Genomic DNA, 21,976 nt, shown 5'->3' on the forward strand with positions numbered 1-21,976 from the left:
AGCTCCTTTTCCACCTATCCACTCCACCTCTCCTCCCTGACCTATCACCTTCATCTCCTCCCCCACTCACCCATTGTACTCTATGCTACTCTCTCCCCAACCCCACCCTCCCCTAGCTTATCTCTCCATGCTTCAGGCTCACTGCCTTTATTCCTGATGAAGGGCTTTTGCCCGAAACGTCGATTTCGCTGCTCGTTGGATGCTGCCTGAACTGCTGTGCTCTTCCAGCACCACTGATCCAAAATCTGGTTTCCAGCATCTGCAGTCATTGTTTTTACCTAGTTTTAACTTGTGTCATCCCAACCAAGAACTTTGCAAATACTTGCTAAACAAGCTGGGGTAAAAGGAGATCATCAGAATGATGGAAGGAATATATAAGATGCAAGCACCAACCAAGTTAAATTGCCAGACATCAAGTAACTCAACAAACTGGGAAAGGATTGTCCCACATTTCATATCAGTTCAGTTAGCCCAGTACATACTGGTTCTTGTCATTAGTCTAATTGAAGTTTTGGTTTTTACCTGTTCATGTACAGCTGCTGAAGTTTCAGCCTGTCCGGGGACATTTGTCAACCTTCCATTCAAAGACTTTGACAGTCCAAATCCTGTTAGTGCATCATTTGCTTTTGCTTGCAAATGCTGCTCCAGAAAATGCTTCATCTAAAAATGAAGGGAAACAAATGCAGACTACATTAATTTTTATGAAAACTTTGATCACAGCTTTACAGAAACAGAAGATGATTACAGAGCAAAATGAACCCAAAAAGATAACTGAGAAAACATACAACTGCATCAGGGTGTGGAGGTGGTGGTGGGATTTTAATCTTTGGAAGTATGTTCAGTTTCGTCCCACTCTTCACCAAGTTTATCTGTTCATCAAATTGATTCTAAGAACAAAGGAAATGTTCAAATTAGCAAACGAAAATCCAAGCTATTATAACAGTTAATTTATTTATTTGATTTATTGTCACCTATATCTTGTTACAAAATACTGTAAAATGTGTTGTATAATGTTGCCACACTCTGGTGTCTTCTTAAAACACAGAGAAATAAACAAAAACGTAAAATATAAAGATAAAAAAAATGAAGAAATAAAGAAAGGAGCCAGCACAGAAATACTTTTCTCATTATGTCAAACATTTGCAATGAAATCACATTCAGAGAAGCATTCCTTTTCTAATTTCAACCTACTTTGCTAAAATAATGCACTTCTACTATGATACTGTTCCAAAGGCACAAAGGGCACTCTGACATAAAGAACATAGGATTTTTGCTCTTGGGTCAGGAGTGCAGAACTGGGACAATTCCTGTCTCTGAAAAAGTGTACTAAGAAAAGCTGGCCTAGAAGCTGTGATCCTTGTTTCAGGGAGGCTGGATTCCCTGGGAAACGGAACAGAAAAATGAGTGTGGAGGTTGCTGGGTCTGGAGACAGGCTGGATTGAAGTGTTATCTTGGAGTTTCTCCATTGTATTGATGTTTAACAAAAAAGGACACTAAAACACAAAACAATCCTCAAACTCTCATTTCTAATCCATGTAAAATAGGTGCAGCTTCAACAACTCCTTAGAAACTTGAAACCAACCAGCACAAAGCAGATTACTTGATAAATATCCCCTCCACCACCAGTGTATAGTATATGCAACACACATTATATGCAACACACATTATATGCAAGATACATTGCAACACTGACCAAGACTCCTTCAAAAGCACCTTCCAAACCTGGGACCTCTAATACGGACAATAACAAGGGCAGCAGGTGCATGGGAACATTGTATCACTGAATGTTCACTATCATTGGATCAAAATTCTGGAATTCCCTCCTGAAGAGATGTAGGTGGACCGATTTGACAAAGAGCTTACTGATTCAAGAAGTCATCTCACATTATCAATGGGAATTAAGAATGGGCAAAAAATACTGAAGATTTCAGACTCACCATCATCTCCTACTGATCTTTTATAATAGCTACTTGCTGTTGCTTTTCATTTGTCACAATTGTAGTGAGAACAGACCATCAAGGTTTTAAGTTACAGCATTTGACTTTGATTCCTGCAAGTTTCCAGGATTAAAAATGTTACACATTCAAAGTGTGGCACTGGAGAAGCACAGCTGGTCAGGCAGCATCTGAGGAGCAGAAGAGTCAACATTTTGAGCATAAACTCTTCATTCCTTATGCTCGAAACGTCGACCCTCCTGCTCCTCAGAAGCTGCCTGACTGGCTGTGCTTTTTGAGTGCTACACTTTTTGACTCTGATCTCCAGTCCTCACTTTCTCCTTAAAAAGGGCACATACTAACCTGACAAACTCAGTGTTACAATCCCAGTTAATGGTAGTATAGGATAAATCAGACTTCAGAGTGAAACCTGGCTTGGTAGATCATAAATTTTACTTTTGTAATTTGGTTACGGTGGTGGACAGTCATTAAATATATTCACATAAGGCTGTTAAAATACTTCAAACAAAAGAATATAATTTGTTTTACAAAAGGAAATAAAAGCTGTATGTACAAGATAATTTGGAAAGGTCTTTCCAGAGCAAAAAAGACAATTCAACACTTTTCCAAGATTATTTAGAAACCCTCTATTCTGGTGAAATGTCACTCAAATCTTAACTCTTTAATTTCTTACTCAATTGATGAGGTGGTTTCATTTTGATAATTTTCTCCATTATTAAGTCTCACTGAGATACACAGGCACCAGCTAATCACTGATGTTTTCCAATTTAAAAAAAAATCCTATCTAATGAACTGCCAAACAGTTTAAGACTTCTCCCCAACTCTGATATCCTGGCGGTTGCCACAAACTTAAGTGTCCTTCTGCTGGCATGAGTCTTCTCAACTGAAACCAGATTCGGTCCCCTAGCCATTTGTCTTCTTGTATATCACAGAAGTTCAACTTTGCAAATGGTTCATAAATTAACCCCCCAGGATGGGAAGTATCAGATGAGGAGAGATTGGATAGACTAGGCTTGTTTGCCCTGGAGCAGAGGAGACGGAGGGATGATCTGATTGAGGTATACAAAATTATTAGAGGCATAGACAGCGTAGATTGTGAGAATCGTTTCTCCATGGCAGACGTGTCTAAGACCAAAAAACATGAGTTTAAAATGTGGGAGTAAGTGGTTTACAGGGAATTGGAGGAAAAATATTTTTACCCACACGATAGTGGAAATGTGGGATGTGATGCCTGAGAGGATGATGGAGGCAGTACTCACGCAACATTTAAGCATCTGCACAAGCACTTAAAACATCAGGGCTTAGTAGACTATGGATCAAGTGCAGGTAAATGGGATCAGTGTAGTTTGGTGTTTGTTCGTCAACATAGACTTGGTGGGCTGAAGGGCCTGTTTCTATGTTGTACAGCTATGACTTTAGGTAGCTTCCAGGTCATTTAATTTGTGCTTTGTTGGAAATTCTGAGCTCTCTGTTTAAAAAAAAAATGACTTTCTAACTTTTTTTAAAAAACAAAGTCACCTACACAGAACAAAAAGCTGCTTAGAACAAAACAACTGTTCACTCAGAACTCAAGGCTTGCAAACTTTACCACTGCAGAAGAAACAAAACAGTAACTAAATATTTGGGGCTCAGCTCATTCTGACAGCTCAAGGACTCTAAAAACTTTAAAGTGGAACTGCTTTTCTATTCCTATCTATACTGGACACCCCTTCCCCTCTTGGTAAGTTAACTACCAGTGTTTATGCTTTGGGGTAGCAAGTAATAAAATCTAACTTACATGCACTCAAAGAAACCTCCTGACGTCTTCATTTTGACATAAATTTCAATTGAAGTGTGATAAGAACATAAGGATTGGCCACTCAGTTGCTCAGGCCCACCCCACCATTAGATAACATCATGGCTGATCTGCCCAGGCCTCACTTCTCTTTCATACAAGCTCAGAATAGCCCTCAACTTACCGATATTTCAAAAATCGATTTACTTCCTCTTTGTATACTTTTAACAATCTAACTGCACAACTGTCTGGGGTCGAGAATTCAGACATTTACTACTTACTGGGAGACTAAAATCCTTCATATCTCAGTTTTAAATGAGTGCCCCCTTATTCTGTAACTAATTCTCCTAGTTTGGGATTCCCTCACTAGTGGAAACATCTTCTCAACTTCAACCCTGTCAAGCCCCTCAGAATCTTGTCTGTTTCTGTAGACTCGCACCTCATTCTTTAAAACTTTAAATTGGTTTAGCTATTTTTGATAAGCCAACCCCTCTATCTCAGGGATCAGCACTAGTGAATCCCTTTTGAACAGTCTCCAATGCAGTATAATCTTTCTTAGTTCTAGGTTCAAAACTGTATGTGGCATTCCACCTGTGGCCTCAACAACACCCAGTATTGTGTAAACCTTTTAATCATTTTTTGCACCTGCATGCTAGCTTTTTGTAGTTCATGCACTAGACCTCCCAGATTTTTCTGTACTCCACATTTTTGGAGACATTGTTTGATAAAATATATTGTAATCACCTGACAGTGGTTTAAAAACCTCACCCATTTGTAACACTAACACAAATTTCAAATCAGTCTGGATGAACACAACAGCCATCTTCTGCTTCTAAGCTATGACATTCTTTGGTTGTATAACCAGATTATTCTCAAAGTGGAATACTTGTGGCCTCTTGCCCTAACATTAGTGTCCTTTCATCTCATCCACTTTACAAAAGAGTTTATGCAACTTTCTACTTGCAGAAACTTTCTTCTGATCAAATACTTCTCTGTATTCAGGTGTTGCCGGTATTGTTTCATATTTTTAGTACTGACTACATTCTTTTCAGATTTGCAGCATATGCTGTACTTTTTCAAATCATGGTCTTGGGAGTTTCATTTATTCAAGTTATAACACCGACTTACCTTTGTATAACACATTTAATCTAGGAACACACATATCAAATAATTCCTAAAGGAACTTGACAACAGACAAGTCTGATAATCAGACAAAAACTGACACTGGACTGAAGTCATCACTTTATAATAAATTGGTATGAAAAAACCTTCACCTTTGTAAAATCAATTTTGTTTCTTATATCAGCTACAATTGCTTGCCAACCATCAAATGTCGCACGTAAGTGAGCAGACTCAGGATTCCTGTTATACAAAGGTATAATGTTTTTGTTAGTTATGAAGAAGCAATGCATCTTGAACTGCTTTTGCAAAGTCAAAGTATGTTTCTCTTGGTGAGATAACGAACTACATTTACATTTTATATCATTTCGACTTGATGGAGGGTATTGTCCAGATATAATTTCTGTTCAAGATTCAGCAAATATTGCATGTTCAAAGGTGGAGAAAGCATTAAACTAGATAACTACAATATGTGCTAACTAACAGTAATAGTGGCTAGGCTACGAATGGGATAAATTTAATACTCACTTTAAAACAGCAATTAGTATGAGTACTTCATAGAATCCCGACAGTGTCGAAACAGGCCATTTGGCCCAACAAATCCACACCGATCTTCCAAAGAGTATCCTATCCAGACCCATTCCCCTACCAATTTACTTTACATTTCTCCTAACTAATGCACCTAACCTACACATACCTGAACGCTATGAACAATTTAGCATGGCCAATTCACCTAATCTTTGGACTGGGAGAAAACCAGAGCACCCGGAAGAAACCCACACAGACACAGGGAAAATGTGAGGCTAGAATCGAACCTGGGTTCGTCGCAGCGTGAGGCAGCAGGGCTAACCACTGAGCCACTGTTCTGCCCCTAAATTTAACAGGCATGTTGTAAATTTGAAATAATTAAGTTTATTGGGAGGGGTATTACCTGCAGTACTATTGGGCTTTTAAAAGAATTTAATAAGATGTAAGATCATCATTGATAAAAACAAGTTACATAGAATAAGTGTTAAGCAATAATGAAAAAACCTTCACCTTTGTAAAATCAATTTTGTTTCTTATATCAGCTACAATTGCTTGCCAACCATCATATGTCGCACGTACATTTATGAATTAATAGATAGTTTCACAGACTGAAGTGACATAATCTGGGGAATTCTCCAACTATCAGTGCTAGAACTAATGTTTCGATTTCTACTCTTAGTCATACAGCATGGAAACAGACCCTTCAGTTCAACCAGTCCATGCCGCACATAATCTCAAACTAAAATAGTCCCACCTGCCTGCTCCTGACCCATATCCCTCCAAACCTTTCCTAGTCATTGACCTATCCTAATGTCTTTTAAACATTGAAATTGTACCCACATTCACCACTTCCTCAGAAAGTTCATTCCACACACAAACCACCCTCTGTGTAAAAATGTGCCCCGTAGTCTTTAAATCCCACATCCTAGGGAAAAAACAACTACCATTAACTATCTATACCTCTCATTATTTTATAAACTTCTATCAGCTCACTTCTCAACCTCCTACAATCCAGTGAAAAAAGTATTAGCCTATCCAGCCTCTCTTTATAACACAAGTTTTTCATATCCAGCAACATCCTGTTAAATCTCTTCCGAACCTTCTCCATCTTCGTAATATCATTCCCATAACTGGCCGACCAGATCTGGACACAGTATTCCAGAAGAGGCCTTATAATGTCCTGTACAATCTCAACATGACGTCGTGCCAAATGCCTTTTTAATCACTTTGCCTAGGTGTGTTGCAAACCTCAAAGAATTATGAACCTGCACCCCCAAGTCCATCTGTTCTATTGCATTATGCAAGGCCCCACCATTAATTATAAAAGCTCTACCATTTGTTGTATCAAAATGCAATACCTCATGTTTATCCAGATTGAACTCCATCTGCCATTTTTCAGACCATTGATCATTTTAATCAAGATCTCTTTGTAGTCTCAGAAACCCTTCTTCAGTCGACTGTGCCACCAATTTTTGCATCGCCTGCAGACCTACTAGCCATGCCTTCTATATTCTCATCCAAATCATTTACCTAAATGACAAACAAAAGAGGACCCAGAACTGATCCCTGTGGAACACTGCTGGTGACAGGCCTCCAGTCCGAAAAACAACCTCCACCACCCCTTTGTTTCCTGTTTGTTAAGCCAATTATGTATCCAATTGGCTAGCTCACCCTGAATCCCATGTGACCTAACTTTACTAATTAGTCTGCCATGCGGAACTTTGAAGGCTTTCTAACTGTACAGTAAGATTAACTTTAAAGATTACTGTAAATAAATTCAAATTCAGGTGGAAAAAATAGGTTGGTAGAGCAGGATTGATATCACATTAAATTCAATGGAAAAAGATGAGAGATAACGTTCACTGGTTAAAAAAAAATCTAACACAAATGTACCTCAACCTACTGGACATAGACTGCAGTGGTTCAAACAGGCAGCTCACTGATACCTTCTCAAAAGACAACTAGGGATGGGCAGTCAGTGCTATCCATATCCCATTTGTGAGTAACAAAAAGAGTGTTAAAATTGGAGTAGACAAAGACAAAGGTTTAGCGTTTTGGTACACAAATGTTTGCAAGCGAGTAGAAGAATTGATAAAGCTGTAAAAAAAAATACAGGTTGCAAAGTTGATTAAAAAGGACCAAATATATTTTAAAAAGAAATAATGAGATGCATACAGTACAAAAAGTTGAGGTGTATATGGGAAAAAACAAAATATACATCTGATAAAGTTAGGGCTAAAAATATTAAATATATAAGTAGATGAATTAAAGACTAAAATAGAAAGAATGCAAAAGTTTAATAGATAAAATAAAACTAAAATAGCTAAAATGAAGGCTTAAATGAGACTAGATTAATTTAGGACATCTGGTTGGCATAGACAAGTTGGACTGAAGGGTCTGTTTCTGTGCTGCCCAACTTTATGACTCTAAACCTTCAGATTAACTGTACAAAAGGGGTTATCTTTCTAAATTAAACGTTACTCAAAGAAGATAAATCACTGGTCCTTATATAGCAGATACTGAATATCTTACTTTTGTGCGCCCTGCTAGCAGATAAAGACTTTAGTCCCATACAAGTGTTCTCCAAGGATCAAGCAAAAGTCCCACAATTCATAATAAACAGTAAACTATATGCAAAAGGTAATCATTTAAAAAAAAAGGGTATTTCCCCTTGCTTTTTTTTGGTTCTGAGATATATAGCTTGGGGGCTTTTATGTTTATTAAATGAATAAACATAAAACAACTTCTCCACTTGAAAGCTGTCTGCAAGTGAAATATTTAGGGAGAACTCAGCAGCACAAAAGAATTCTCAAATAAGATAGGACTTTCTGACTGAATACTAACTTTCAGACTAGGTCAGGGAACTAATTGTAAACTTTAAATTTAATATCTGTGATTTTCCTATTCAATCATAGGGCAAAAATTATCTTTGTTAATTTTGGGACACTTCATGGAGTTTCCTTCTCTCCATGAGCTCTAACAAGTTATTGCAAGCAATTCCCCTCTGCTGACCTCATTATGTATTTATTCACCCACATCTATACTGCCACTTTCATGCTGCCTTGCAATCACCAGCAGCAGAGATACTTGTTACTGCCAAGACTTCCACTCCTGGTGCCATATTTCAAAGCCAGGTGTGCATTGGATAAATCGCTGCCAGCCACGAATAGCTCATTAGCATGTAGTGGTTGTAATACAAAGAAAAGAGAAGCTTCTGAAGGCACACAGGTGGCAGACTAAAAACTTTCTTGGAAATAGGAGCCCAAAGCTGTAAATGTAATCCACTCTACATTTGTAAGACTATTAATGTAACTTCAGCTATATCAATTCAAACTATATAGACTATTCACCCTTGGTACTATACCATGCTTGAACCCTGTCTAAGGGAGCACTATTCATTCCTTAACACCCAGAGTATTGTAACATTTTGTCATTGTTCAAGATGACTGTGGTCCATTTCCCAGATTGTAATGACACAGAACCTCTCACCTCGACTGTCCCAAGTGTCTGATTGACCACATAAAAGCCCCTTGACTAATATCAGATAATGTGCTTAATTTACTGTGCCCGTACCCCCTGACTGATGGCAGACTCCTTGACATGACTAATCCCTTCAGTCTTTCAGACATGGTCATCTTTTACATGGGCGTGTGTGTTTGCCACACAAGCTCAGCAAATGCTGAATGTGTAACATTGCAGCATGGATTTCTGCATGTTCATCCACCCTGACTGATCACTGATGGCTGACATGACAATGCTGCCTGGCTTATGTTTGCTCTAAGGCACAAGGCAAGACAAGGTAAGGTGGAATGGTGTAAGCATCCAAGTAGGCACAGTGTGAGTGTGAAAAGAGCAAGTGAAGAACATTCCAATGCCCTCTGAGATGGCTACCTGTTACTGAGTGCAAAGGGGCCTACAACAGCATTACAATGCAATTAGTCAATGTGCTCCAAAGGGGAAGCACTGAAATGGATAACTGTATTGCAAGTGAATTGGAGATATACCACAATGATGTAGTGAGGCTGGTGAATGTCTGATGACAATATCCGTTGAATGATTGCAGGTGGTTGCTACCCAAGAAGCATGCTCTGATGTGCTTGAGACTGTTGGCAAAGACAGATGCCCAGAGGAGCAAGTGTCAAGCTGGAACCACAAGGTGTTTGCTTTGACTTCCACACTGGTAATTGTCACCATCTAGTTTCTCCACACCAGAAGGGAGAATAGCAAATTTGCTCATTATTCTTGCATGGGCATCACTGGCTGGGCCAGCATTTACTGCCTATCTCTACTTGCCCTGGAGGTGGTATTGGTGAGCTGCCTTCTTAAACTGCTGCAGTCCACCTGCTGTAGGTTGACCCACAATGCCATTAAGGAAGGAATTACAGGATTTTGACCCAGTGACAGCAAAGGAACAATGATATGTTTCCAAATTCTTGTCCTTCTAGATAGAAGTGACCATGGTTTGGAAGGTGTTGTCCAAGGATCTTTTGAGAATGTTTGCAGTGTATCTTGTAGAAAGTACACACTGTTGTTATTGAGTACTAGTGGTGGAGGGCGTTGATGCTTGTGGATATGATGCCAATCAAGAGGACTGCTTTGTCCTGGATGATGCCAAGTTCTTGAATGTTTTTGGAGCTGCACTCAATCAGGCAAGTGAAAAATGCATATAAATGAAGCAAGAATAGGTAATAATATACAACTGCTTGCAAATCGGACTCTAATCACTCATTAGCAAGATTCCCGTCTTGCCAATCAAATCTTGGGTGGAAATCTAACTTTTAACCTCAATACCAAAAATCTAATTTTTCTGATGTTGCCATATTTTCCCAACTGACTCACCATTGCTCATATCATCCAGGGTTGGGAATATTCAGCACTTAGCATCTAAAGATTGAAGTGATTAAGACCATATGTTCAGAGATCAGCAAGTGCCAATGTCAGCTGCAGTAGCCATATGTTCCTGTACTGAAGAACAGCAATTCGCAGTAGACACTCATTGGCAAATTTCTACCCAATTTGGAGGAAGGATAGCTTCCTCAATGTCACTGAGTTCAGCTATTTATAGTGAAATATAGAGCACAAGAACACAGGGATATTGATGATCATAACATGCAACCTTGAACAACATATAAATTGTACATTTATTTACGCCACATCTATTGGAGGTGGACTCACTCTGTCAGATTTTCTTCTGCTGTCCTTAGCCGAACTGAACAGTCTTGTTCAGCCTGTTGCAACTGGAATAGGCCATTATCCCTACGGCACTCCAAGAACAAAATCTGTAACAAACATTAAATTGACACAAGAGGCATTTACATGTACTATGTAACAAAATTCTAATGAATTATGTTGAAGTCAAGTACGAGATTTAATGTTTTCACCATAAAATGGAATCTACCATTGGCAATGCATTGGTTAAAGCTTCTTTTTTCATGATATTTCAGTTGATATTCAAAATTCATTAGTACATGGAGGCACAACAGGTGTCAAACTATTTCTGGAGGTCCATATTAAAGGAGGAAAGCAATGATTATAACATTATGCATCTTAAGTTAAAGACAAACAGGAAGGTAGAGAGACCTGATAGAGTTGAATTACTTCTCATACATTTTAGGTTCGTTGTTAAGTAGCTGCCACCAAATCCAACAGAACTCTTACCAATATTGATCAGATAATTCAAGAGAAACACAAAAGATAGCAATAATATTATTTTCGCATTGGAGATCTCACCTGGAATAAAACTGGAATAAGAGAATTGAGCTCAAAGGCTACAGAAGTCATTATTCTTGTTTGCTATGTAATAACTCTAGCTGGGACCGAATACTGATGATTGTGTAATTGAAACATTTGACAGAGCTTAAGATCATTTCCTGAATGCAATGACACAAAACTAGTAATGCTGAAATACCCTTGTGCATTTGAAAAAACTCCAAACAAAACCTCTATCAAGCTCAGTGCAGGAACTAGCTGTGATTTGCAACTATTATGGGATGGAATTCTCGATTGTGCAACTTGGCCTGACAGAACTGCCACACAAACTATCACCTAATGCTGCTCTACATGCCTCAATATCAAACAGAATCTCAGTCTGACAACATACTGCATTCATTTTAGTGCAGCAAAAAACATTCTAACTCAGATTATCCTGAGGGTAAAGGACTCTAGAACCCAGTGATTTTTTTTGTGGTGAAAACCATTTCACTTGTATGACTGATTCTTAAATTACTGAACCATTTTAAAACAACTTTTTGACCTCCAACTCCACTTAATGTACTGTAAAACATGCTTATATAGTGTCATCAACTGATGGTTTAAGAATTTCCAAACTAGATGCTTTTAATCTTGAACCTTTTTCTTTCGGATATATATTTACATTCTTATGTAAAAATACCCACATGGTTACTGCACAACAAAATCAGATTTAAATACAAAACAACTCATTTTAATGGCTGAAGAAAAAAATCAAACAGCTTGCAGAAATTAAAATATATTCCAACGGTGTTAAACCACATACAAAATTCACAAATTATCCAATAATTCGAGCAATTTTGTATCTATGCTGAGATTATCAATAACACTTACCTCAGCAGCTATTGCTCGCTTTGTTGCCTCTACCAACTTTGCAATGTTTTTTGCAGTTACATCTTCTAGTTTTGCTTTGTCTTTATTCCACAATAACCTGCATAGGAGGGTCAAGAGAGCTCTTAAATATTTGAACTGATATCCAGGAGCTGACAATATTTTAATGAAAAATGTTCACTTGATATTTCAACTCCATGCAAGTTAAACCCAAAAGGTTTCTAATAGCCACCTAAAATCAGCCTTTAATACTACTCCAGGATATTCATTATGACTGCTTTTAAAATATTTATTTATTTTTAGAAGATAGTATGACTTGATAACATGTTTGGATTTGATTTTGAGTATTTTTCCCAAGCAGCAGCTCTAGTTGGCGTGCAAATTACAGGTATGTTTGGTATTGTGAACAGGACAAAATATCTACTATGAAAGAAAATAATAATTTAAGTAGTTTAGAAAATAATAGTTGGGATTTTATTCTATAGATCTACATTCTGATAATAGCTTCACTATCAGTCCAGTAAGTTCATACATGGTTGCAGTAAGCGATCAATTAATGGTGAAAATTGAGAGGGAGCAGGATCTGATGGCACAATGTCTTCCACAGGTCCTGAGGAAAATAATAGCCCTCCCCTGCAGCATCTAATCCACCAGAATCCTTGCTGGAAATTCGAGATGCCAACTCGCAACCAGCCACCATTAGTGGGGCCAATCTTCAGATGAACCAAGTGTGCAGGGTGGCTCCGAGTGACAGCGTTTTACCAGGCTTGCAACTGCACTTTAATTAGGGCACTGGCGCAGGGAATCCCAGGACAGCCTGGCAAGTGGAGGAAGGATGGCAGTGTAGCCATCACTGATGGTGATAAGATGGCTCAGGACTGATAGACTCTCTTTAAGCAACATCTTTCTTTTCCTTCCCCCCCGCCCCCCCCATTCTTAAAGTATTCAAAATGGCACCAAACCGTGGTGACAAATGAAAGCTATTCACTGTATTAAATTGTATTCTTACTGTAATTTACACACGACAATAAAAATCATTCATATTCAGTGCTAAGGACATGCACATCCAGTAAGTGGTATGATGAGTAGGGCAGCACAGAGGTGTACTGTTTGAATCATGACGCAAATTTCGGAAACATTGAGAAAAACTTTACTAGGGCTCAGAGGTCAAATCTCTGCATGGAACTCAGCAAAATTGACACTTAGCTGACTTCTGATAAAAGTTAGCTCCACATGCCTGTTTTTAGCTTTGTTGTTAGTGCTAATGTCCATCACAACTGCTAACCCATATTTCATGCAGACCATATATCTGTCTTACATCAAGAAAATGTTAAAGAAACGAGCCGAGAAGTATGGTCACCTGTTACTCGAGTATAAAGGGTCTAATTTCTTTAAGATTAAGATGACACTATCTACGATTTCCTGCTTAACATTATGTTACTGTCCCTTTTTTTGTTCTAAAACACATTTGTTTCTCATTGATGATTTCATTTAGAAACTTCTGTTTACTCCTTCACCATTTTCTTTTATCACTTCTCTGCATCGCTTTACACTATATAGTAGATGTCAAGTTCCTTCATCTTACTGATTCCTTAGGGCAGCACAGTGCCTAGCATTGCTGCCTCACAGCGCTAGGGACCTGGGTTAGATTCCTGCCTCGGGTGACTGTCTGCGTGGAGTTTGCACATTCTCCCAGTGTCTGTGTGGGTTTCTTCCAGGTGCTCTGGCTTCCTCGCACAATCCAAAGATGTGCAGGTCAGGTGAATTGGCTATGATAATTTGCCCATAGTGTTAGGTGCATTAGTCAGGGGAAAATATAGGTAGGGGAATGGGTCTGGGTGGGTTAGTCTTTGGAGGGTCGGTGTGGACTTGTTGGGCCGAAGGACCAGTTTCCATACTGTAGGGAATCTAATCTAATCGTTTCCTTAGCATTTAGTACTTTCCCATCTATTAGTTATACAGTCAGAGATGTACAGCATGGAAACAGACCCTTCATGCTGACCAGATATCCCAACCCAATCTAGTCCCACCTGCCAGCACCCAGCCCATATCCCTCCAAACCCTTCCTATTCATATACCCATCTAGATGCCTTTTAAATGTTGCAATTGTACCAGCCTCCACCTCTTCCTCTGGCAGCTCATTCCATACACGTACCACTCTCTGTGTGAAAAGGTGTGAATAGGTCCCTTTTATCTTTCCCAGCTCACATTAAATCTATGCCCTCTAGTTCTGGACTCCCCCAACCCAGGGAAAAGACTTTGTCTATTCATCCTATCCATTCTCCTCATAATTTTGTAAACCTCTATAAGGTTACCCCTCAGCCTTCAATGCTCCAAGGAAAACAGCCCCAGCCTGTTCAGCCTCTCCCTATAGCTCAAATCCTCCAACCCTGGCAACATCCTTGTAAATCTTTTCTGAACCCTTTCAAGTTTCATAATATCTTTCCAATAGACATAACCTCCCAACTCCTGTACTCAATACTATGACCAATAAAGGAAAGCATACCAAATGCCTCCTTCACTGTCCTATCTACATGTGACTCCACTTTCAAGGAGCAATGAACCTGCACTCCAAGGTCTCTTTGTTCAGTAACACTCCCTAGGACCTTACCATTAAGTAAGGTTTGCTAAGATTTGCTTTCCCAAAATGCAGCACCTCACATTTATCTGAATTAAACTCCATCTGCCACTTCTCAGCCCATTGGCCCATCTGATCAAGATCCCGTTGTAATCTGAGGTAACCTTCTTCGCTGTCCACTACACCTCCAATTTTGGTGTCATCTGCAAAATTACAAAATATATCTCTTATGCTCACATCCAAATCATTTATATAAATGACGAAAAGAAGTGGACCCAGCACCGATCCTTGTGGCACCCCACTGGTCACAGGCTTCCAATGTGAAAAACAACCCTCCACCACCATCCCGTCTTCTACCTTTGAGCCAGTTCTATATCCAAATGGCTAGTTCTCCCTGTATTCTGTGAGATCTAACCTTGCTAACCAGTCTACCATGGGGAACCTTGCCAAACACCTTACTGAAGTCCATACAGATCACATCTACCGCTCTGCCCTCATCAATCCTCTTTGTAACTTCTTCAAAAAACTCAATCAAGTTTGTGAGACATGATTTCCCACGCACAAAGCCATGCTGAATATCCCTAATCAGTCTTTGCCTTTCCAAATACACGTACATCCTGTCCCTCAGGATTCCCTCCAACAACTTGTCCACCACCGATGTCAGGCTCACTGATGTATAGTTCCTTGGCTTATCCTTACCACCTTTCTTAAACAGTGGCACCACGTTAGCCAACCTCCAGTCTTCCGGCACCTCACCTGTCACTATCCATGATACAAATATTTCGGTAAGAGGCCCAGCAATCACTTCCCTAGTCTCCCACCGAGTTTAGATTAGATTAGATTACTTACAGTGTGGAAACAGGCCCTTCGGCCCAACAAGTCCACACCGACCCGCCGAAGCGTACCCATCCAGATCCATTCCCCAACATTTACCCCTGCACCTAACACTACGGGCAATTTAGCATGGCCAATTCATCTAACCTGCACATTTTTCGACTGTGGGAGGAAACCCACGCAGACATGGGGAGAATGTGCAAACTCCACACAGTCAGTCGCCTGAAGCGGGAATTTAACCGGGGTCGCTGGCGCTGTGAGGCAGCAGTGCTAACCACTGTGCCACCGTGCCGCCCACCTAGGTACACCTGATCAGGTCCTGGAGATTTATCCACCTTTATGCGTTTCAAGACATCCAGCACTTCCTCCTCTGTAATATGGACATTTTTCAAGATGTCACCATCTATTTCCCTACATTCTATGTCTTCCTTGCCCTTTTCCATAGTAAATATTGATTCAAAAAACTCGTTTAGTATCTCCTTATGGAACTGATTCCAGCGAAAGTCTTTGTAATTCCCTGTTGTATGACCAAGAGCAGAAGATAACTTTTTGACATTAGGTTAGGGGACACAGGCTGAACTGGAAATCCCCACTTGTTTTTCCCAAATATAAATTGAAACATTAACCCTGATCTCATTGGCTGTAGTGCATTTTCTTGTCTGAGAACTGATGAATGCTGCATTTCCTTCAGATTTATCCTTCACTTTTACAGGCTATGGAACCATTTCGCTTAAGCGCTAACTTTGTGTTTGCTACTTTGGCAGTGATCTTACCGTTCATTTGCAAATTGAGCTGCAATTTTCTTTATTTCTTCATCCTTGCTCTGAAGTTGCTGGTTCACTCTGAAGGACACCAGTAAAAATGTTAATATAACTTACGAGAAACGAGGAGACATTGACTGTAAGGCCCATTAAGCCTACTTCACTTTTTATCCATTACTGTTGAGTTTTTATTTCAACTTAACTATCTAAATACAAACATGCAAATTAGGAGCAAGAATATTTCGCCCCTCATACCGATTTCACCAATTGGTATGATCATGGCTGATTGGTTTCTGGCGTAAACTCCACTCTCTGAGCTACTCCTGATAATCTTTGACTCTTCTGTTCATCCAAATCCCATTTCTGTCTGCTTAAAAATAGCCAACAGCCCTGTCTCACTGCTTTCTGGAGAACAAAGATCTAGACATATGATTCTATTTATGAGAATTCTTTTTGTTCTGACATTTCAGACATTGTGGGTGGCACGGTGGCACAGTGGTTAGCACTGCTGCCTCACAGCGCCAGAGACCCGGGATCAATTCCCGCCTCAGGCGACTGACTGTGTGGAGTTTGCACGTTCTCCCAGTGTCTGCATGGGTTTCCTTCGGGTGCTCCGGTTTCCTCCCACAGTCCAAAGATGTGCAGGTCAGATGAATTGGCCATGCTAAATTGCCCGTAGTATTAGGTAAGGGGTAAATGTAGGGAAATGGGTGGGTTGCGCTTCGGCGGGGCGGTGTGGACTTGTTGGGCCGAAGGGCCTGTTTCCACACTAAGTAATCTAATCTAATTTAATCTCTCGCATCCCAAGAATCTATCTAGTTAAGCCTGTTGTTGCCCTTCTGAGACAGCTATATTCTTCCTTTGGAAAGGAGACTAAATTTGAAGAAATATGTGCAGATGTGGTCTCCCAGAAGCAGCAAGACTCTATTACTTTTGTAAACCAGCTCTGTAATAAAGATGAACATACTATTTAACAAGTATTTAGGTTACATTACATTTATTTTGCCATTTGCAAGACAGAAATAAGAATTAGATACTGCAACAGGTACTCTCAGTTTTTGCATTGTATTCATACCAAATCTGTCAGCATATGCTGTCATTAGTCTATAAAGCTGACAGTAACTTATGTTAGCACATAGGGAACGCGCAGATTCAGAAGCTGCTCTCAGTGATTCCACACTCCTCCACCGAATAGAATGTTGACGTTCTTATGGATAGAAATCAATCCAGACTCACTTGACAAAAAGTTCCATATTTTTACTCTATTATCATTGCAAAATTCTTTGAAAATGCTAAGTTTCTTTGATTGGGGTTTAAAAGAGAGAATTTGTAAATGTCTTGCCAAGTCAAAATTATTGAACAACCCTGCTGGACCCAGAAAAAAATAATGTTATATTTATGGAATGCAAATTTTTCCATTCCATTTATTTTTAGAAAATTATAAATTAATGAACTTTTGAAAAAAAAATGACATTTCAAATTTAACTTGATCCTACACATATGTCCTAATCATTATTTCACCTTCTGCAAACGCATATGCAGTGAATGATAACATCTGCTTGTTTGTTGTCTGCAAAATCTTTTCAAAATGATTGTCTGCTTACCCGCTTGATAATATTACAGTCGGTAGATTCCAAAGATGCCCTTTAGTGGGTACTAGAATAAAATTAATACTGGGAACTGTGAACATCACGTCACAGAGTTCGTTGGAACTCTTCATTGCAGCTTTCTTAGGCGTCAGCGGAAGCAGCATAATTTCACTGACCACATAATCCGAGCCAATGTACTTTATATCTTGATTACGTGACATACACTCTGCATACTCCACATTGACACAAACCTAGATATTTCTAGCTGATAATGTTCTTGAAGTCTTGAATGCTGGTTTTCTGCATGGGTCCTTTGTTGCTGCTCTTCCTGGAGCTTGGTTATTAATTGGTCTAAATTCCTCAAAAGAGCCTGCAAAGGTTTGCAACAAATAAAACAGATGCTGAAATAAAATAGTTTGTTAAAGTCACAAATTCCTCTACATCAACAGCAGGCAGTATTATATGTGCAAAATTATCTGTTCAAAATTATCTGTTCATGGTAATTTTCCAACACACATGCTTATATTTGTTTTAAGAAATTATAATCGCACTTTGGCAGGATTGGATGAACTACAGATTACTAATCTCTTGTAAAAAGCTTACTTGGTTTTCATTTTGTAAGGCAAGTAACTTTTGCCTCATTTCCGATTTCTCTTTCACATTTTGCCATAGGTGCTCTTGTACGTTAATGGTTCCATCACCAACTGATGAGGATGAACATAAATCCTGTAAGGGAAAATCAAATAGCTTAACTTCTCTCAATACTGTTGCATATTGTCCCCCAGCAAAGCTGTGGAATCAATTATTAAGGAAGTCTTAACAATGCATTGAGAAATCATGGTATAATCAGACAAAATCAATTCGGATTTACAATAAGGAAATCATCTTTGACAATGCCACAAGCATCGGTGCTGGCTCCACTACTTTTCGTCATTTATATACAGTAAATGATTTGGGTGTGAGCATAAGAGGTATAGTTAGTAAGTTTGCAGATGACACCAAAATTGGAGGTGTAGTGGACAGCGAAGAACGTTACCTCAGATTACAATGGTATCTTGATCAGATGGGCCAATGGGCTGAGAAGTGGCAGATGGAGTTTAATTCAGATAAATGTGAGGTGCTGCATTTTGGGAAAGCAAATCTTAGCAAACCTTACTTAATGGTAAGGTCCTAGGGAGTGTTACTGAACAAAGAGACCTTGGAGTGCAGGTTCATTGCTCCTTGAAAGTGGAGTCACATGTAGATAGGATAGTGAAGGAGGCATTTGGTATGCTTTCCTTTATTGGTCAGAGTATTGAGTACAGGAGTTGGGACGTCATGTTGCGGCTGTACAGGACATTGGTTAGGCCACTGTTGGGATATTGCATACAATTCTGGTCTCCTTCCTAATGGAAAGATGTTGTGAAACTTGAAAGGGTTCAGAAAAGATTTACAAGGATGTTGCCAGGATTGGAGGATCTGAGCTACAGGGAGAGTCTGAACAGGCTGGGGCTGTTTTCCCTGGAGCGTCGGAGGCTGAGGGGTGACCTTATAGAGGTTTACAAAATTATGAAGGGAATGGATGGATAAATAGACAAAGTCTTTTCCCTGGGGTAAGGGAGTCCAGAACTAGAGGTCATAGGTTTAGGGTGAGGGGAAAGATATAAAAGAGACCCAGGGGCAACTTTTTCATACAGAGGGTGGTACGTGTATGGAATGAGCTGCCAGAGAAAGTGGCGGAAACTAGTACAATTGCAACATTTAAAAGGCATCTTGATGGGTATATGAATAGGAAGGGTTTGGAGGGATATGGGCTGGGTGGTGGCAGGTGGGACTAGATTGGGTTGGGATGTCTGGTTGGCATGGACAGGTTGAACTGAAGGGTCTGTTCCGTACTGTACACCTCTATGACTCTAAATTTATTAGAGGTTTTGAGAATGGAAAGGCTAGAGCAACTACAGTATATTCAATACAGTGATTATAAGGTGTATGATTTACACATATCTTAATACTAGTTATTTTAGATTTTTGAATTTTTAACAAGTGACATATGGGTTTGTGTGTGCGTGTCTGAAAATTTTCATTATTGATTTGTAAGTAAGCCATGATGATTTATTTTAAAACAGTATTAGTGAGAGATTTTGTGGACAGTAAAAAGGTTTAGCTTACATTGGGAGAACTAACAAGAGAATAAAATAAGCAGTGTAGTTCATTAAGCTTTTCAATTAAAGACTCTGGAATTTTTGCAGGCTTAGTGGAAACATTCATAGCTAGGACAAATTAACTTTGATTAAGATCTATAATGATCTTTATCGAGGGTATCAGATCTCAAGATAGATAAGTGAAGTCACGGTTAAACTAAACTGTATAGATTTGAAAGAATAGGGAATTCACTCTGGTGAGAGTGTTTTTGGGATTCATGAGATTGTATTTTACTATGTTTTAAGATCTTAAAATTTCTATTATACATAATTAGCTTGCTTTACTCTATTTTATCTTAATATCTTTTGAGCCATAAATTTCTGATTTATTGGTAAAACTGAATCTGCAGCATTGCATGATTATGTTTCAGTAAAAGGTCACCTTATTAAAAGCAAAAGAGAGAAACAAAAAATCTAATCAGGCCAGATTTCAGCCTGGGGTCTGACTAGCAGGGTAATAACATCAGCCATGGTCATAACAGTATACTTGGATTTCCAAAAAAATTCAATACGGTGTTGCTAAGGTGTGGAAAGATATCGGCTCATGCAGTTATAGGTAATATATATTAGCATGGATAAAGGCAGGAAGCAAACTGAAATGATCAGTGGAACATTTTAAATTGCCAGATAGCATCCAATGAATTGCTGCAAGGATTGATACTGGAACCTCAGCTATTTATAATATGTATCAATAACTTAGACCAAGAGAAACAGAATAATGCCTCTAAATTTGCTGACAACACAAAGCTCGGTGGAAATACACAGGAATGTGAAGATTACAGAGAGAGACTCCAAAGAGACATAGACAGGTTTGGTGAGAACGTAATAAGTTGGCAAGGGAGTACAATGTGTGCAAATGTGATGTTACTCACTGGGCTGCAAGATTAGAAAAGTAGACTTTATTAAAAAAACGATATGAAACTTGCAAGTGTTGATGCTCAGAGATTTGGATTTGCTCATGTAAGAAACACAAAGTTAGCACGAATGCACAGCAAGGAGTAGGAAACTGCAAGAGGTTAGCACTACAGGCAATATTGCTAAAATTCTACAAAGACTTTGGTAAGACTCCATCTGAAATACTGACTGCAGATTTAGTCGTAATATGGAAGGATATACTTTCACTGGAGGCAGTATACTAAGGTTTATTAGATTAGAGAATTCTCCTAGGACGGGTGATTTCAATGAAACAGGTGAGGTTCATGAAGGGGCTTCACAGAGCAGATACACAGGTCAGGTCCTCTGGTAGGGGAATTTGAAACACGATCACAGTTTCAGGATAAACAACATATCATTTAGGACTGACATGAGGAAAGATTTCTTCAGAGGATCGTGAATCTCTGGAATTCTCTACTTGAAAGGGATGTTGAAATAACTGCACGGAGGCAAGTATCCCATCACCAAGTTACTCTTTATTTACATGTGCACAGGATACTGGCTGTTGCCAGCCAGCTCGGAATCAATCCCTGAAGTGAGGAGATTCTGAATCCCCTATGTCTATTGGTCAGCCAGGGCTTCCTGATTGGCCCAGGTAAGCAGCCTCAATCAAGGATCTCATGGTAAACGAGATCCACCTGGTTCCAATCACCACATCCCTCCAACCACCATCTCCCACCCCAAGTCCAGGTATGTAGGCCTGGTCTTTCTCTTGTCGATTTTCCTGCAACATTTTCACCCCAGGTCTGGTTCCTCTGACTCAGATTCTGACACGGGTAGTTTGTAGTGGACCGTACCCACCTCTTGCGCTGGAGCATCTCAGGAGAGTTTCCTCTTCCTCTGGTGCTAACTGTATCAAGGTTGCATCTATCTTGACACTGGACAGAACAGGAGAACCCACACAGTTTCAAACAGGCCTTTCTAGCTATTCTGAAGGGCCAAGTATGTTTTGCTCCTGTCCAGTTTGTGAGGCAGCAGCTTTCAGGTGATCCATGTGTGTGTTGAGGACCACCTCACCTAACTGAACTTTAAGTCATAGGACCTGACCTCGCATCAACCTTGCCTTGTACCCATACAGGGCCATTTCTATGGTTCTGGCACCAAACTTCATTCCCTGAAGTAAAGTGTCTCTCTCGCTTAGGGGAA

The 21,976-nt window shown here is 39.5% G+C and overlaps 1 protein-coding gene across 5 annotated transcripts in view; it reads right to left on the reverse strand.

The window, feature by feature from the left end:
• LOC122555254 (E3 ubiquitin-protein ligase DZIP3-like) overlaps positions 1 to 21,976 on the reverse strand; it is a 114,733-nt gene that overhangs the window by 7,486 nt on the left and 85,271 nt on the right. For all 5 annotated transcript variants that reach the window (XM_043701056.1, XM_043701058.1, XM_043701054.1 and 2 more), the window contains 8 exons: positions 18,321 to 18,443; positions 17,969 to 18,087; positions 16,141 to 16,209; positions 11,959 to 12,055; positions 10,552 to 10,655; positions 5,004 to 5,091; positions 786 to 887; positions 523 to 660 (listed from right to left, as the gene is read on the reverse strand). In XM_043701056.1, the coding sequence (XP_043556991.1) occupies positions 523 to 660; positions 786 to 887; positions 5,004 to 5,091; positions 10,552 to 10,655; positions 11,959 to 12,055; positions 16,141 to 16,209; positions 17,969 to 18,087; positions 18,321 to 18,443 (840 nt within the window). The remainder of the gene's footprint in view (positions 1 to 522; positions 661 to 785; positions 888 to 5,003; positions 5,092 to 10,551; positions 10,656 to 11,958; positions 12,056 to 16,140; positions 16,210 to 17,968; positions 18,088 to 18,320; positions 18,444 to 21,976) is intronic.

The sequence above is a fragment of the Chiloscyllium plagiosum genome, chromosome 12 (genome assembly GCF_004010195.1).
Source record: "Chiloscyllium plagiosum isolate BGI_BamShark_2017 chromosome 12, ASM401019v2, whole genome shotgun sequence".
NCBI lineage: Eukaryota > Metazoa > Chordata > Chondrichthyes > Orectolobiformes > Hemiscylliidae > Chiloscyllium > Chiloscyllium plagiosum.